General features: G+C 34.2%; 1 protein-coding gene across 4 annotated transcripts; it reads right to left on the bottom strand.

The window, feature by feature from the left end:
- Positions 1-761: 761 nt before the first annotated feature.
- On the bottom strand, positions 762-14,193 carry LOC133205885 (protein BANP-like). Of its 4 annotated transcripts, none has more exons than XM_061341776.1 (11): positions 14,058-14,193; positions 10,940-11,130; positions 10,373-10,464; positions 10,057-10,262; positions 9,706-9,752; positions 9,473-9,559; positions 9,282-9,357; positions 7,959-8,122; positions 7,456-7,679; positions 3,305-3,475; positions 762-3,093 (listed from the first exon to the last, which is right to left on the bottom strand). In XM_061341776.1, the coding sequence occupies exons 2-11, from the start codon at positions 11,127-11,129 to the stop codon at positions 2,974-2,976; spliced, it is 1,377 nt and encodes a 458-aa protein (XP_061197760.1). In that variant the 5' UTR covers position 11,130; positions 14,058-14,193; the 3' UTR covers positions 762-2,973. The 4 variants fall into 4 exon arrangements, with proteins under 4 accessions (XP_061197760.1, XP_061197759.1, XP_061197757.1 ...); XM_061341775.1 differs by having other exon boundaries at positions 10,940-11,133; positions 14,058-14,183; XM_061341773.1 differs by having other exon boundaries at positions 10,940-11,133; positions 13,993-14,177.
- Positions 14,194-18,211: the final 4,018 nt, after the last annotated feature.

Genomic DNA, 18,211 nt, shown 5'->3' with positions numbered 1-18,211 from the left:
TCAGCATTTAATTCGGTTCGCAAGTATCGAAAATCAACCCGTGAATGCCGCCTCCAGTTGGAGGCGGCGAATTTCCAGTTTTCGTAATGGCGCCGGTTCTGACGTTTTCCTGGCACGTAAAATATCAAAATCGTGAAAAAAGCCGGAAAACGTCAGATATTTCGGACTAATTTTAAAGCACTTTCAGGTTGTTTTTAGTTTTACATCTCATTTGAGAATGTTCACTCAAGAAGAGACATCACTTTCTTTTGGCGACGAGCCAGAAATTTTTACCAATGAGCCTATAATGCTAATCAGTAATGCTTACCAAGACAGACCTTGGTTTAACCTAATACTCATGCGAAAGACTTGCTTGATGAAAGAACAGTACCCTATCTATGTTAAACATCTTAGGTTTGACAGCACCCTGGGAAATAAGAATTGAACCCAGACCTATTACAAAGCGAGGGCCCAACCACTAGGCAACTGTGACAGGTTACCAATTCTCAGACTGTATATACATACATGTAACTATAAACATTTTTAACTTTCAGACACTCAGAATATAGAATAAATACTTCAATCTCTTATGTGAAGGCAATCAGAAACTAAATAATTGTACGGTCTACACAGGTTTTACTTAACCTACAATATATTTTTTTGTAAGGGTTTCATTTTATAAAATTATAAATATTCTAAGTAAGAAACAAAAAGTAAACATATATTACATACAGTTAACTTCTATTTTTATTACAGGATTCAACCATAAAAATATATCAGGAGTATTTTGACATTTTAATCTGAAGTGTATTGAGCAAAGTACAGTTGTACTTTTAATAAATAACATAAATATATGTACATTAAACATCGAAATACAAATATTTAAAAATGTAATGTTTTGTATTAAGTAGCACTATTTAAATAGAATTGTACTTTTTTTTATAAACAATGTACATGAACTTTGTTTAAATATAATGTACATGTATGTACCCTTCCAACTCAAGCCACTCTGTCAAGTCAACAGAACTTGAAGTTACATACAGTAAAACATGCTTATAGCAAAGTGCCAGGGGTGAACAATTTCAACTGGCAATCAAGTGTTTTTATACTTCTTTGTCAAAGTTATAGCAATTCTGAAAACTGCTATATTTTAAACCTTCAGATCTCATGAGTAAAAGGGAAATTACTCAACTCCAACATACAGTTTGGAGACTTCTACATCTTTCAATAGGAATCCAAACACTGCCTGAGCATTGGGGATAACACTATTTACTGAAATACTTCAAGGTATAAATATGATAACAGATTTTACATGACACACAAGTGTCTTCTAGCAAGTTTCATCTATTCACTGAAACCCGTTATGTGGACATTCAAGGGCATTCAATAATAAATTTTCAATTTAATATTCATAAAATCTTTGTTTACCAACAAGCAAGCTTTATAAATTGCATGTAATCTTGATAAATGTGTGGAAATTAGTGATAAATTTCCTGAACAATCACTTTGCTTACAATTAATATACATGTGTATTATCAAATGTATGCAAAATAACAAACCATTTGAATTGATACAGATAAATTCTGCAAAAGACTTTTGGCAGTAATCTAATATATTTAATATAGCAGATCAAAGTTTTCATGCACAAAACATCTTCTTTCTGGAATGATTCCATGAATAAACTAGCAAATACACATGTATATTTAAAGCTCGATATCAAAATAAAACATGTATTTGACTGAAAGCACAAAAACTTTTTTTAACCATAGTAATAAAATTTCAAATAATCAACAATACTCTTTCACATGTATTAAAACAAGAAAAAAAAGTCATTTAGGCCAATTTTTTTCTGATTAGTTTTTTTTTTCCAAGACTGGCCAACCCAAATTTAGAAGAAAAAAAAATTGTTTTTCTTATTTTTTATTATTATTTTTTTTTTTTAATGATTTTTATTATTATTATTTATTTATTTTTTGTAGATATCACAAAAAAGACTTTTGGTATTTTTTAAATATCAAACCTAATAATTCTAAGATTATTAGTATTTTGGATATCCTATACACAATCAACCTCATTATCTCGAACTCCATGGGACCAAGAAAAAACTATGACTGATATCCGAGGATTCCAAATATCAAAGATAAAAAAACTAAAGGAGTATATGGTTTGAACTTCCAAATCACTTCAATATATCCATGGTATTCGAGATACTGAATTTCAACTGCATCTATTTCAGAATAGATGTTTAAGATGTTGGATCCCAACTCTAGCCACCGAAATATAATTCAGTTACTGGTTGAAATTGCAAATTGCAATTTTAGATTTTTTTTTTTTTTAATTTTTAGGACGACAGGAGATGAGATTAATTTCTATTCTGACTTAATTTTTTTCCTTTTATTTAATTTTTTTACCTACCTACCACCCCAATTTTTAGGGAAAAAGTCTTGAAAAAGAACTAATAAAAAAAAATGTGGCCTCGGAGAAAAAAAAGTTCTCTTGACATACCTGTATGTACAGATAATCTATCCTTTAACTTAATTTGCTCCTTTTTCATAGTTAATATAACTTTTGCAATACATTGTCAATAACTTTCCTAAAAGTGGCTGTTTTGTAAAGGACATCAAATATTATGTCTAAGCAAGTTGATTTTCATGATAAGACATATCAATAAATATTAAGCAATGAACATGAAATATGTGCATTGCACTGTAATCCTAGTACATCATACAACAATAGACACAACAGAAATGATCCAGGCAGAATTCCACTCTATTTCAAGTCTTGCTGGTACAAGATTCTCCTTCTTTCAGCTCCTGCACTGGCCTTTGCTATCAACAACAGGTGGACAAAACCTTCATTACTCTGATGTAACTTCTCTTCAGGTGGTATGACTGTGTTTATTAAGACATTGGTGAAACACATAGTTTGTTGGAATCGTTCTCTATATTCCTGGTGCCTCAATAATACTGAGGGGTGGGGCTTTCACTAGGGGTGCTAGGATTGCTGAATCTGTAGTACCTCCCCGCTGTCTGTTGTTACTGTAGCAACTTGTACGCTGGTGGGCTGAGGCATAGAGACAGACACCTGCATATTCTGTGCATCATCCTGAGAAAGCTGAGAAATACAATATATATATATATATATATATATATATATATATATATATATATATATATATATATATATATATATATATATATATATATATACATATATATATATATAATTAAAACATGGTACATGTACATTCAGCATTTCAAATTGAAAATAAATTTACACATAAATCCTTCCACATAGTCTTGAACAAGAAGTAATATTTTCTTACCGGTACCCCAACAGGCATCTGTATGACCTGATCTCCTTGTAAAATTTGTATATGGTGGGCTTGTTGTAGCTGTGAGATTTGTTCAGGTGTGGCATGTAGGATCTGTATCTCTCCTGGAGGAAGTCCATCCCCTGTCATAGCAGCAACAGTGTGCTTCAGGTCCTGGTCTTGCTGTAAATAGTAAACAGAAGAGGCCCATCGGCTGAAAAGTTAAATATATAAGTGGTTCCCAACCTATGTTGGGGAGGGGGGATGATTTGAATCTAAACTGACTGAGGATTCTTCAATATTCCCTGACTAATCATGGCTTAAGAAGACTTTTAAAGATTTTTCATATGCATTTGATCATCTATTGTGGCTCGACCCTACCAATGGCAGACATGATTTGAACAAACTTCAATCTACACTACCTGAGGATGCTTCCATATAAATATGACTATTCATGGCTTTGCTGTTCTTGGGAAGAAGATTTTTAAACAATTTTCATATGTATTCCTATGTAAAACTTTGATCCCCTATTATGCCCCCCCCCCCTCCCCCCCCCTCCAACAGAGTCATGTATGAACAAATCTGAATTTACGCTACCTGAGGACATTTTCACACGAGTTTCATCTTTTCTGTCCCACAGGTTCTTGAAAAGATATTTAAAAGCTGCAATTAATTTTTCACTAATTAGGTATTATCTGCCCTTAGAAGAAGGTTGGCCCTCATTTGAACAAACTTGAATCCCCTTTACCCAAGGATACTTTGTGGCAAGTTTGGTTGAAATTGACCCAGTGGTTCTTGAGAAGTCTAAAATATGAAAAGTTTACAGACAGATGGATGTCAAACAAAATGTGATCAGAAAAGCTCAGCTTAAAAATATGTAATTAAGGTTAATCTGATTCATCTGAAAAGTAGAAATTTTTCATGGATTAAAGTAAAGGTTGCTTTTTCTCTGCTAAATTTTAATATGGAGCATTTTATATATTTAACTGGAGAAGATAAGACAGATTACTAGAATAAACAAGAGGCCCAAGGGCCTTAACGGTCACCTGAGTATAATACAACAATTTCGAAGTTAAATACACTGATAGATGAAGCAATGTGCCCTAAAGCAAGAGAAGTAGGAAGATCAGGATCAACAAAATAATTAGTCTAGTATTCAGTATCAACTCATAAATTAAGTTCTAATCTGTCCCCCACTTAACACTATCACCATGCAGACTAGTGACAAACTATTAGTGCTTCTGTACTATTTTTACACCCATATTAAGACCTCTAGCATTGACCTCTCTTATGGTCTTTGAAGAACTTTTAATAAGATACGTTATTTTGTCTCATTTTTATTTATCTATTACTTACAGGTCTACCTGATTATTAAAACTAAGAAAGTACTTTTTTAATTATACGATAAACATTCTTGCATAATTATCTTATTCTATTAACCTTTCAAATACATTATTTACAGTGATTAATTATCAAAGGTGAATGGAAAAGGGGAATAACTTCTCTCAGTAGAATACAAATTAATAGAGCCCTGCCCAGGACCAGAATGCTTAGACAAATGGTCCAGATGTTTAAAAAACTGGTAGAAATACACTTACTCATATCATTTAAACTTTTACTCAGTTTGCTTCCGATATGCCCAGAAGCAGAGAAGAATTTCACAGGTACAATGCATTTTCACTACAGATTCAACAAAGCCTTACCCTAACACCAGAACCCAAGACCAAGGGTCAAGAAATTTACAAATTTGGAAGAGTTACCCTCATCATCATAACTATGGACTTCAAAGAATTCACACTTTTCCACTATATTATCAAAAGCCCCCCCCCCCCAACCTCGTTATGCCAGAACCCCTGACCCTAGGACCACAAGATTTAAAAATTCTGTTCAAAGCTCCCATTTTCATCATAGCTAAGCAATTTATTTATCAGCTCAACACTAAGGAGCAGACAGGATTAATTAATGATTAATTAATAGAATTAATGCTTTTTCACTATATAATCAATAGAGCTCCCCCCCCCCCTCCTCAAGAACCCCAAAAACTGAGGCCATATATTTAAAAATTTTGGAAGAGGCATCCTTGTCTATCATAATCATGCACTTAGTTTGTTTAAATAATCTCCAGTAGCAGAGAAGAAGATTTTCAAAGAATCAATGCATTTTCACTATATAATCAATAGAGCCCCACCCTAACACCAGAACCCCTAACCCTGGGGCCATGAAATTCAAAATTTTTGAAAAGGCATCCTTATGCATCATAACCATGCACTTAGTTTGTTTAAATAGTCTCCAGTAGCAGAGAAGAAGATTTTCAAAGAATCAATGCATTTTCACTATATAATAAATAGAGCCCCACCCTAACACCAGAAACCCTGACCCTGGGGCCATGAATTTCACAATTTTGGAAGAGGCACTCTTGCTCATCATAACTATGTACTTAGTAACTTTATTTAATACCCAGGAGCAGAGAAGAAGATTTTCAAAGAATTAAAGCATTTTCACTATATAATCAATAGAGCCCCACCCTAACACCAGAACCCCTGACCCAGGGGCCATGGCTTTCACAATTCTGGAAGAGGCCCACCTCCTCATCATAACTATGTACTTAGTTTATCACCTTAATGCCCAGGAGCAGAGGAGAAGATTTTCAAAGAAATAATGCATTTTCACTATATAGTTGATAGAGCCCCGCCCTAACACCAGAACCCCTGACCCTGGGGCCATGAATTTCACAATTTTGGAAAAGGTACTCTTGCTCATTATAACTATGTATTTAGTTACCTTATTAAATATCCAGAAGCAGAGAAGAAGATTTTCAATGAATTAATGCATTTTCACTATATAATCAATAGAGCCCCACCCTAACACCAGAACCCCTGACCCTGAGGCCATGAATTTCACAATTTTGAAAAGGCACTTTTGCTCATCATACCTATGTACTTAGTAACTTTATTTAATACCCAGGAGCAAAGAAGAAGATTTTCAAAGAATTAATGCTTTTTCACTATATAATCTATAGAGCCCCGCCCTAACACCAGAACCCCTGACCCTGGGGCCATGAATTTCATAATTTTGGAAGAGGCACTCTTGCTCATCATAACTATGTTCTTAGTTCTTTTAATTAATACCCAGGAGCAGAGAAGAAGATTTTCAAAGAATTGATGCATTTCCACTATATAACCTATAGAGCCCCACCCTAACACCAGAACCCCTGACCCTGGGGCCATGAAATTCAAAATTTTTGAAAAGGCATCCTTATGCATCATAACCATACACTTAGTTTCTTTATTTAATACCCAGGAGCAGAGAAGAAGATTTTCAAAGAATTAATGCATTTTCACTATATAATCTATAGAGCCCCGCCCTAACACCAGAACCCCTGACCCTGGGGCCATGAATTTCACAATTTTGGAAGAGGCACTCTTGCTCATCATAACTATGTACTTAGTAACTTTATTTAATACCCAGGAGCAGAGAAGAAGATTTTCAAAGAAATAATGCACTTTCACTATATGATCTATATAGCCCCACCCTGGGGCCAGAACCCCTGACCCTGGGGCCATGAATTTCACAGTTTTGGTAGAGGGCTCAATGCTTATTACAATGATGCCAACAGTTTGACTGCTTGATGTCCAGGAGTAAAGAAGAAGATTTTTAAAGATTGCATTATTTTTGGTGGTTTTAGCCCCACCCCTCAGGCCCCAGGGGGGCAGGGACCATGAAATTCACAATTTTTGTTCCCCTTCACCTATAGATGCTATATACCAAATTTGGTTGAAATTGGTTGAGCGGTTCTAGAGAAGCAGTTAAAAATGTTCAAAAGTTAACGGACGACGCACGACGACGGATGAAAACAGATAGCAGTAGGTCACCTGAGTGACTCAGGTGACCTAAAAACAATTTACAAGTGGAACTTTATTTTTTTTTAAATGCATGTGAATTCGAAAATGTGTTTTAATTGACCCTTTGAGGTTTTTATTATGAATTACTGTCATTCCTCACATATCAATTAGATTTAATACCAACTAGCAATGGCCATCCTTATATCTTAATATATCATCACTTTTGATATGAAATCATATCAAAAGTGATGATACATACAATGAACATGTATATTAGTTTCATAGAGACATAAGACACCGTGTAGTAGAGAAAAGGCTTACATTGATGTGCAGTTCTGAGTCCTGCATAGAATCCTCATCACTAAGAGAATTATCTGCTGGGTTCATCTGAACATATGTAGGTGTTGCTTTCCCGCGAAATGCTTTCACTGTCAAGGGCATTCCTCGCTGTTTCCTCCGGAATGCTGTCCGACATTTAGAGTCAACATTTTGTTTGATTCTATGCCAGTCACTTTCTGTTATGTTAAACCTGTGGATCAAATGGCCTGCAAAAACATTTATATTTCTCAGCATGAAATATCAATTACATTTACACACAGGGAAAGTCTCACAAAAATTAATGACGAAATAATATAAAAAAAATTCAACAAGATAACTCCAATATTTCTGCAACATGACATAACGTAATATACATGTATTTGTATGGTGGATCCCTTTTAGGGTTTTATTACAAAAACTTGAAAGTTTTGAAATTATGTTTACAGATGTCAGTATCAACTGATTTCATCCCCCATGAATTCAAAGGAAACCTCATTTTAACTTACACCTGATGCCATAGATCATTAATGGGTCTAGCTGCTTCTTGCCATATTTTCCCATTCCTGAGAGGTTTGATGTTGCCTGAGTTTCTCGATCAAATAAATAATCCAACATTGTCAGTGCCATTTTCTCTGGTGTTCGACAATTGGAGTGAATATGCAGCAAATCACTACAAAATTTACAAATCCAGTAGTGCATGTAACTAATCAATTTGCATGAACACTTTCTGATCTAGAATTCAGTTTCTTCTTTCTTTCTTAAAATTTAGGACTGACTATCAAAGAGCTACAGTTCCATGCATTCAAACAAAAAAAATGTGATAGAATTTTGAGTTATATCTCTGCCATGTTAGTGTGTTCCCTACCCATTCTTTAACACAATATTCTGGAAAACAAGCAACTTTTTCAATGGTCTCAAATTCAGGCCCAGGAGGGCCATCAATAACAGCTGCCAAGAATGTTTACTTGTATAAGCGGTTAAAGTTATATTAGGAACACACATTAAGTAACATTTTGTAATGGCAGCTTTTAAATATGGAGACACTACTCTCTAAGCGTGCACAGTTTTTTTTAAATGTATACTTTATACCAAATATTTTTAAAATTCGTCAATTTAAAATTCATCTGTGAAAATTCATTGTTGGGATTAAGGCCACTTTCTAGGTAAATACACATTAAAATAAATGGTTCATTGCGAGAAAAATTTGCACGTAAAAAAAAGGTCATGAAACTCGAAGATGTTCCTGGCATATAAATAAAAGTTAATTTACAGTACTGTAATTAGAAAAATTGATTTGTGGTGAGAAATATTCATAAAAGAAGGTTGCGGAACTCACAGATATTTCTTGCACACAAATAAAAGTTGGTTTACAGTATATCAGTATATCTGAATATTTCAGACTAGTGAGGCCAAAATAAAATTATTGTTTGTTTGGAATTGCCTCCTGTCTCATTGAAATGACCCCTCCTGGTAAAATTTTGACCAAAAATAAGATTTTTTTTTTATTCAATCAATTCTTGGCCTGTTACCACATATGCCACCAAATCACTTAATAAGTGTAGGATCAAAGCAAAACTGGGTTCTTGGTTGATGGGAGATAACCTTTACAAAAAGGCAGAAAATAATGTGTTCATTCCTTATTGAGATTTTTATCATCAATTTTTAATTTAACATTAATTTTGAAAAAAAAAAAATTTCCCTCCCTCTCTCCTGGGTCTGAAAACTTCCAGGCGGCAATTCCAAACAAACAATTTTTTAAGGATGGCCTGAGCTACAGATCTGCTATTAATGACACAGGGGAGGAGGTAATGCTGGCCATATTTGTTTACCTTGGGGTAATAGGAACTCTAACCCTCATTTCGGGATTTGTCTCATCTCCAAGCCAGGTACCATGAGGAAAATCCTCTGAAAATCATTGTTAAAATTTAATTGACTTCTGATGGTAAATAAGTAGCAAAATTAAAAAAAACCCTCCTTTTTCTTTGAAAATACATTCAAATATTTGACTTTTAGTTCCAACCTTCTGAGTTCAGTGTAATAAGTGTCACATTAGGCCCAAGTCCCATGTTCTGTAGACTCTCTACTCCTCCAATACCATTCATTGGATCTGAAGGAAAAAATTGAAAAACATTTAAAAATTAAAATATTTAATCTCAATTCTGCCTTTAAAATGCTTTGAACTGTAATACAGAAATAAGACATTTGTAAAGCTTCTATTGAAAAATTTTTAAGGTAAATTAAAACATTGCTTACTCTGTGATTCCACTTTTGCTCCTTGTGAAAGTCCTACCAACACAGCACTGAAAAGAGAAATACAAGAGTTATCTACCATTAAAGCACAATCTGCATGACATTTTTCCACTTTTTACACAATAAAGAGTATGCATCTGTTACTCAAGTTTAATTTCTTGTGCCTCTTATTAAAGTAAAGAAACAACTAACAGTTTAGAAATTTGTAAAATTGCAAAACATTTTTGAGTATAAAACAAATTCTTAAAAAAAAAACAAAACTTTTTCTTACATATTCTGCTACCTAAAATTGTAATTCAATCGGAGTCTAAAAGTGTTCATATGTTCAAAATTATTTGACTCCTGTATTGTTACCCCTTGGTCTGTGCCTGTACTATGGATCCCACATTAGGAGTTGTTTGGGTGGTATTGTGGTCTGTGGCAGAATTCTCCTTTACGTGACCGATCAATTCCTCTAATTTTTCCTCCAGAAACTTAGTTCTACCATTCAGAATTTCTATACTGTTCTCGATTCCATCCAATCGCATGCAGATAGCTTTGTTTATTGTAAACAACAGACTCTGAAAGTATAGAAAACTATTCATACACATTAAATTAAAGAACATTAATTACATATGTATGTATTATCAAGTCACTAGTCCAATGTTCTATAATTTTCTTTCCTGGATACCTTAATGGATTGGTCCTGTGATAACTCTCCATTCCCTGTGTCATATCTTGTCCTCTTACTGGGAGGTTCTTCTTTCAAATCCTGGTCACTACCTACAACATGTACAATAAGCATCAAAATGACATCAAGAAATAAAAGTTTGGATAAAATGCCCAATACATTTTAAGTATTGAAAGACAATTTGTAATTTAATAACAAAAATGAAGGTTGGAATCAATGCATGCACATTGCTTCATTTTTTTCAATTTGAAAGAATATCCTTTCAGAGTTCCCAAAATGCACCTGTCCACTGGGCATCTCAGTAAATTTTGAAAGGGTCGTTAAAGTTAAAATTTTAAGGGAAATACAATAAATTAGTCTGTCAAGTAATGTTTTAACTCTATTTCACTACTTTATGTATAATTTTTTTTTTTTAAAAAACCTTGGTTGTCAAAAAAATATAAATATTGACAGGACAATAATCTGACAAACTTTTTACTAGTTTTTGGAATTCTGCTCTGAACTTCAATATATACCATGGCTTTACTTTATACATGTATATACAAAGGTATAATATGAATTTTCTACCAGAGAATGACTCCTGTAGTACAGAATTGTTTGTATCCACTGCAATGGTGAGAACACCATCTGAAGCAATGACCCCCTCAGGTTGAGAATTGTCTGTTAGCTGGCTAATGGTCAGTGGCATGTGTTCTACTACCAGTGGTGCAGTGGACACAGAAGTCATTCCATCACTGCTGTTCTCTTCTGTGGTCATTCTCCTACTCAAAGTAAAACATGTAAGAATTAGTGTTGTCAACATGTACCCAGTTAACCAGTTAACTGTCGAATGATGCTAGTTTCGGTTAGTAAAACTGCTACTTGGTTACTCAGATATACAGAATTTTACATAGTAAATCAGTAGGATAAAATGTATTTTTGTTTAGAATATCCCAATTTTATTTACCGTTATTAAACGCAAGTCTTGATCTAGCGTTTTACAAATCAGTCTGTTTTGATTATTATTTCACATTTTATCTAATTGATGGCTTTGATTGCCAAGGGTATACAAGTTTTAGGGGCTTGAGTTAATTACAATTACAGTTACTACTGAAGTATATATACCACTGTAGTAGGAAAGGAGAAATGCATAAAGAAAATATATGGCTGGACCAGGAATCAAATCCGGGACCCCTGTATTACTAGTCAGGTGCTCTACCACTGAGCTATCCAAGCCAATATCCATGCAAGGTCCATGTAGCCCAAACTTCTACACCACGAACAAAAATGTTTTGAGGTCTAAAGAAAATCCATCCAAGTAACCAGTTACTCGATTGGAAAAGTAAGCAAGTAACTGGTTACTAAAAATCGTCCAATTTGACAACACTAATAGGAATTCAATCACTGCATATCAATGCTAAAAATATGTAAAGTGATTGTTGTTAAATGATTACCAATATAGAAAAAAAGAAACTACATATTACAGCAGTGACTGGTACAAAGCGTTCATAAGAACAATTTTATTAATGCAGTGACTAGTGCAAAGCGTAAATCCAAATCTCAAAATTTATTTCTTTTCTATAAGAGGTAATCAGGTAATATTCCTAAACCTTGCTGTGATCATTAATTGTTACAAAAAAATCTATTCTCTATTGAGAAGTTGATGGCTTGTTTTAATACCCCCCCTCAACTTCCCTACGAAAGGCCTAATAAAAGCAGTTCAGAAATTGACTAAATGAAGAACCAAAACTGGGTCCCACTTTGATCAGTGTTTTAGGATTGATGCATTATCATAGACATATTTGGGATGCACAGATATTGTTTTGCAATGGAAATGCAATTAAAAATACTGATTCTGCTGACTTAAAAAACATTCATCACGGTAGAACACTTACTTTCGATATTTGTTTCACCGGATTCTTTTATTCATTCAAAACTGCGTTTGAACCCGGTTGACCTCTAACAAAGTCTATAACTATTCCTCCGTATAACTATTTAACACTGGAACATTTAACCCAATTTATCCGAAAAAAAAGTTTTAGACTTTTTTAGATGTCAGCCGGGTTCAAACGCAGTTTTGAATGAATAAACAACGGTGACACAGATATCGCAAGTAAGTGTTCTACCATGATAAATGTTTTTTAAGTCAGCAGAATCAGTATTTTTAATCGCATTTCCATTGCAAAACAACATCTGTGCATCCAAAATATGTCTATGATAATGCATCAATCCTAAAACACCGATCGAAGTGGGACCCAGTTTTGGTTCTTCATTTAGTCAATTTCTGAACTGCTTTTATTAGGCCTTTCATAGAGAAGTTGAGGGGGAGTATTAAAGCGAGTCATCAACTTCTCAATAGAGAATTAAAAAAATCATGACCAGAAGTTATTTTTAAAATCATTCAGTTTAATACTTGGTCTTCTCTAAATGAATTATTCTGCACTAATAACGTTTGAATGTATACACAGATCTGTGTCATTTCAGCATGGTCCCTTTTATCTCAAATCCCTCTTCTTCAAGAATACTATCTATATCGCCAAACCCCCTAACTCCGTCACTACCCTAACTGCGTCACTTTCGGGAAACTCCGCGCTGTTTGTAAATGAATGCGATTGTGACGTCATTTTTTACATGCCAAAAATCTACAATCAAATGCCGATAAATTTTTACAGTCAAGTTCAAGAATGTGTCAAAAATAAATAACAATTACAAGTGATCTATTTTAGCTATCATATTTTATGTGAAATCAGTAAGTACTTTTTCCTTTATGCGCTATTCCATCGATACCTCCGACAGGTGCGTCAATATGTTCATTTTTACATGTCAGTCATATTTATGAAGGTCTTTGCCAAAGGATTAATATGACATATCATACTGAATATGGCTAAAAATATTTTATTTTTCATCTCAATTTGCCCTAATATGCTACACGTTGGAGATAACGTAGCGTTAGGTTATTACATATAAAATACGTTATATTAACGTTATTTTTTCTGTCGTTGATACTTTTCCTAAAATACAATTGAATACCATTTTAAATCTTCAAAACTAATTTTCTATGTTTACAAGTTTAAGATGAAGGGAGAAAAAACTAAACTGGATAAAAATTTCTAATTAATACGTTGACACATTGTAGAGGACCCTGGTGACGGAGTTAGGGTTCGTTGGACGTAATGTACACGGATGTGATACACGTTCAATTTATAGCAGTTTTGTATAAGTTCAATAACTGAACTTTTTAAAATAGTTCTGAAAACAATGTTTAAGTTCATTACTAAGTGTAGAAAACAAGAAAAAAATCAAAAAATAATTCAGAGAGTAAACTGACGTGTTTTCCGCTTATGGTGACGGAGTTTGGGTAGTAGGGGATACTTTGGCCTTTGGCCTCAGCTTTCAATCCGTTGATTTTTGTTTTGTATTTTTTTTTTATGAACACAGAGCTTTTTTCTAACTATTCGTTAGGACTGCTTAAATTTTTCAGGTTTCGAAAAAAAGATACTGTCCCTGTCCCATATGTGATTCTTCGAGGAAATTCGAAATAGCATTGCGTATCTATAGCAGACGATGTCGTTTTGACAGTGGTGTGAAACGCTTTATTGGAAAAGTATTTACAATTCGACCGATAGTGACCTTTTACTTACTGAGTACATGTGATCATTTTCCATGACTTTTTTCATTCATACGTGTGCCTGATATAAAGAAATACCTTCAAACACGCGTTGGTGATGTTTGGCGCTGCAAAACTCGAACTATTGCCCAAATCTCGGCCCCTGTCTCGGAGAACGATAATGGCGTCTTCGACGGTAAATTGCGAGAAAGAACGATGTTTGCGCATGTTCTCGCGGGGCTGTTCTTATTGATATTTTAACTCCCTCGTATAAATTAGAACTCGGTGTAAAAAATATTAAAATCAAACACGTTAAAAAAATGTAGATTTTTGTATCAGCAATTTCATTTATGTATTCATTGCACATAGTTCCAGCTATTCAATCAAAATGTTAAATTGACTGAAAGTCTTAATATTTATGCATTAACACACCTGTACATTTACAGACCTGTGATTGTATAATATCTAGTGAATGGTAATCAGCCGATTTTGAAGCGTTAGAAGGCCCAAGCGTCATGAAATGTTTACTGGATTAATTGATCATTATTAACTAGACCATGATTCTCCCATTTTTAAAACAAGAACTATGATTAAACTTATTTTTTATAACTTAAAATAGTTAGCTGTTGGATTTAATGAAGATTCTAATAAAAATCATTCTTCTATACTATAACCTCTCTCTCTCTCTCTCTCTCTCTCTCTCTCTCTCTCTCTATACATTCATGACCATTTCCATACTCTGGCATAATACTGTGCTGAAAAAGGTAGATCTATTCCATCAGGGACCTATAGTACTATATAGATCCCTGCAAGATTCCATAGGGTCTGAATGCTTTATTCAAGTACAAGATCACTTGAAAAAAAATGAAACAAGGACTTTATTTGGAGGGGGAGGGGGATAGTGATCTAAACTAGCACTGGGACGCCCAGGAGAGCCTTCGACGTTTAAAAGCCTTTGGAACACTTAATTGATGACCAGAGTGGTAAATATAACTAAGAACCAGATCGTGATCAAATAGACCTTCTTTATCTTTTATGAAATTTACAAGCCTTAAAGAGTCTGGCACCTGAAATATAGGAAGCGTATAACCGGTAAATTTTCCTGACTCCGATATGTATTTCATAGTGTAATAAACAAGAGGCCCAAGGGCCTTACCGGTCACCTGAATATAATACACCAATTTAGAGAATCCACAGAAGTATAAAATAAACTGATAGACAAAGCTTTGTTACCCAAGAGCGAGAGAAACAGGATGATTAGGATCAATGAAATAAGTTCTAACTGCCCTCATTTATAACTATCACCAAGCAGACTATTAAGAAAACAATAGTGCTTCAATACTATATTAAACCCCATATATTTACCTCTCACACCCGCCTTCTTGGTCTCTGTGGAAGATTTAACATTTAATAAGATGAGTTATTTTTGTCTCACTTTTATTTATCTATTATTTACAAGTCTACCTGATCATTAAAACTATCAAAGTACTTTTTGTATTATAAATACAATAAAAGTTCTTGCATAATTTTCTTATTCTATTTACCTTTCAATACATTATTTACAGTATCAAAGGTGAATGGCAAAGGGTAATAACTTCTCTCAATAGAATACAAATTAAAAGAGCCCTGGCCAGCAGCAGAACACTTGACCAAATGGTCCAGAATAACAAAAATCTGGTTAAAATACCATTATTAAAACATTTATTCTGCATCCGAGATGCCCAGGAGCAGAGAAGATTTTATTTTCAAAGAAATAATACATTTTTGCTATAGATTCAACACAGCCCCATCCTAATATAAGAACCCAGGATCATGAAATTCGGAAGGGGTACTCCTGCTTATCATAACTATATTTAGTTGATATAGTTCACTTAGTTGAAGATTTGCAAAGAATTAAAGAATTAACACATTTCCACTATATTATCAATAGAGCCCCCACCCGCCCGGGAAACACCAGAACCCCTGGCCTGACCCCGGGACTACAAGTCTTAAAAATTTTGGAAGATTGATTGATTGATTGTTTGTTGTTTAACGTCCCTCTCGAGAATTTTTCACTCATATGGAGACGGCACCACTTGCCGGTGGAGAGCTGCAAATTTTTGTCCTATACTCGGCACTTATGGCCATTGAGCAGTGAAGGGATTTTATCGTGCCAGCACCTACTGCGACACGGGACCTCGGTTTATACGGTCTCATGCGAAGGACCGAAAATTTTGGAAGAAGCACCGTTGCTCATCATAACTATGCACTGTATTTATCTGCTTTATACCCAGGAGCAGACAAGATTTTTTAATAAAATTAATGCATTTTTACTATACGTATTATCGATACACCAGAACATCTGACCCAGGGACCATGAATCTGGAAGAAGCACCCTTGCTCATTATAATTATAAATATACACTTAGTTCTCTGCTTTATAACCTGGAGCAGAAAAGACAATTTTCAAATAAATTATGCATTTTCACTATATAACCAATAGAGCCCACCCCTCTCACTAGAACCCCCGACCCTGGGGCCATGAATTTCCTAATTTTGGGAGAGGCATCTTTACTTATCATAGCCATGCACTTAGTTTGTTTACATAATACCCAGGGGCAGAAAAGAAGATTTTTAAAGAATTTATGCATTTTCACTATAAATTAAACATTTTCATACTTGTCAATGAACCAATCTAATTAAAATTAGATGTTCCGAATCGTTTGAGAAGCGGTAGCGGATTCGGAACATCTAATTTAAATTAGATTGGTCAATGAACAATAGTACCAGCAAAAGGTAATACCCAGTGCTTAAGAAGAAAATGATTGACAGCAGTCATCCATTGAACCTGCTGTCCAAAACAATGAAAATACAAGTCCTCGTACTCAACAAAAAGGTCTAGGAAGAATTTCGTCTTGCGACCGCCGAAGATTAACCGTTTAAATTATAGATTGTTTGTGAACTCAAGGAGTTAAAAAATATATGCAGTGGGCCTATACTGGACAGTATATAGTTATATATACTGGACAGTATGCTGTTCTTTTTTTTCGGGGAGGAGGGGGAATAAAAATGAACTAAAACTATAGCAATTTTAGGTACCGGTCCTAACCTTAATTTTTTTGGAGGGAAATACATGTAACAAGATGACATGGAAATAAATTCTGGGTAAGTTGATTAATCCACATGGTGTAGAACTGCCGATCTTTATAGAAGTTATATATAATTTTCATATTATGTATCCATAAGTGCTGGAAAAATGGGAAAATGGGGGGGGGGGCTCATTTAACAACGTACTTTTTTTAAAAATGGGGACTATGTCCTAAAAAGTGGGACAGGCATAACCCCCCCCTTTCGAATTTTCATACATACATATACGTACACACAGCCCCCCCCCCCCCCCGTTTCGACGCATGTCTAATGAAGAGCTCACGCTTACAAATGATAACTGCAATGATTTTATTCTTTGAAGTTTTAGATACCATTGTTTGTAGTGTTATTCTTTATCAAGTCATAATGTGTACATTAAACATCTTATTTATTCGGTGTTTTACATCTGTAAAAAGAAAAAAAAAGGAGGGGGGATAGTATACATGAGCAGTCTTGTAAAAGTTCATGTACACGAGGAATAGTGTTTTGAATACGTTCGATGGATGACAGATGCCAATCGTTTTCATTCAAAGCACTGCGCGTTGCCTATCCTTGGTGCTATTTTTCGTTGACAAGCATGAAACTTTTCGCCCATGCAGAAGAAAAAAAATTACAAATTGTGTGAAATCTATCGAATGATAAGAGTCTTACTATATATTTTAGCATCGAATATGTCTTTCTATCAAATTAATTAATTTTCCATCTTTCTAAAACTAATATCTTGTGTGTTTAATTTGCTCTTAAAGACGAAAATTTATTTATATGTTTTCCCCCTCTTTTTACCGTATTGTAATCAAAGAATATACCATTTTAACATTTTGTAGCAATTTTCATATTGCTTAATATGGCTGAAATATTAATTGCCATCTCGGCGTAAAACAACCATAATCAATCAAAATATCGCTTCAAGTTATCATTATTTGTGGTATCTTTTCAATATATTTTTTTTTTGTATGCAGTTTCTCTTTTTTAACAAATGATATGCAGCATACATGTACTTAGGTTTTTTCCCATAAACTTTGTCTATATTTGTAATAGTAATATTGTTTGGGTGGAAAAAAATTACACTTATAACCGTTTTGGTCCGAGAGTCATTATAGTGCTAATTTTATAGGGAGTTATCTCGGA

This window comes from Saccostrea echinata, unplaced genomic scaffold, assembly GCF_033153115.1.
Source record: "Saccostrea echinata isolate AGI-Se365-2 ecotype Australia unplaced genomic scaffold, CSIRO_AGI_Sech_v1 ptg000054l, whole genome shotgun sequence".
Classification (NCBI taxonomy): Eukaryota; Metazoa; Mollusca; class Bivalvia; order Ostreida; family Ostreidae; genus Saccostrea; species Saccostrea echinata.
The sequence above is the reverse complement of the archived record's forward strand: the minus strand, read 5'-3'. Positions and strand labels throughout refer to the sequence as shown.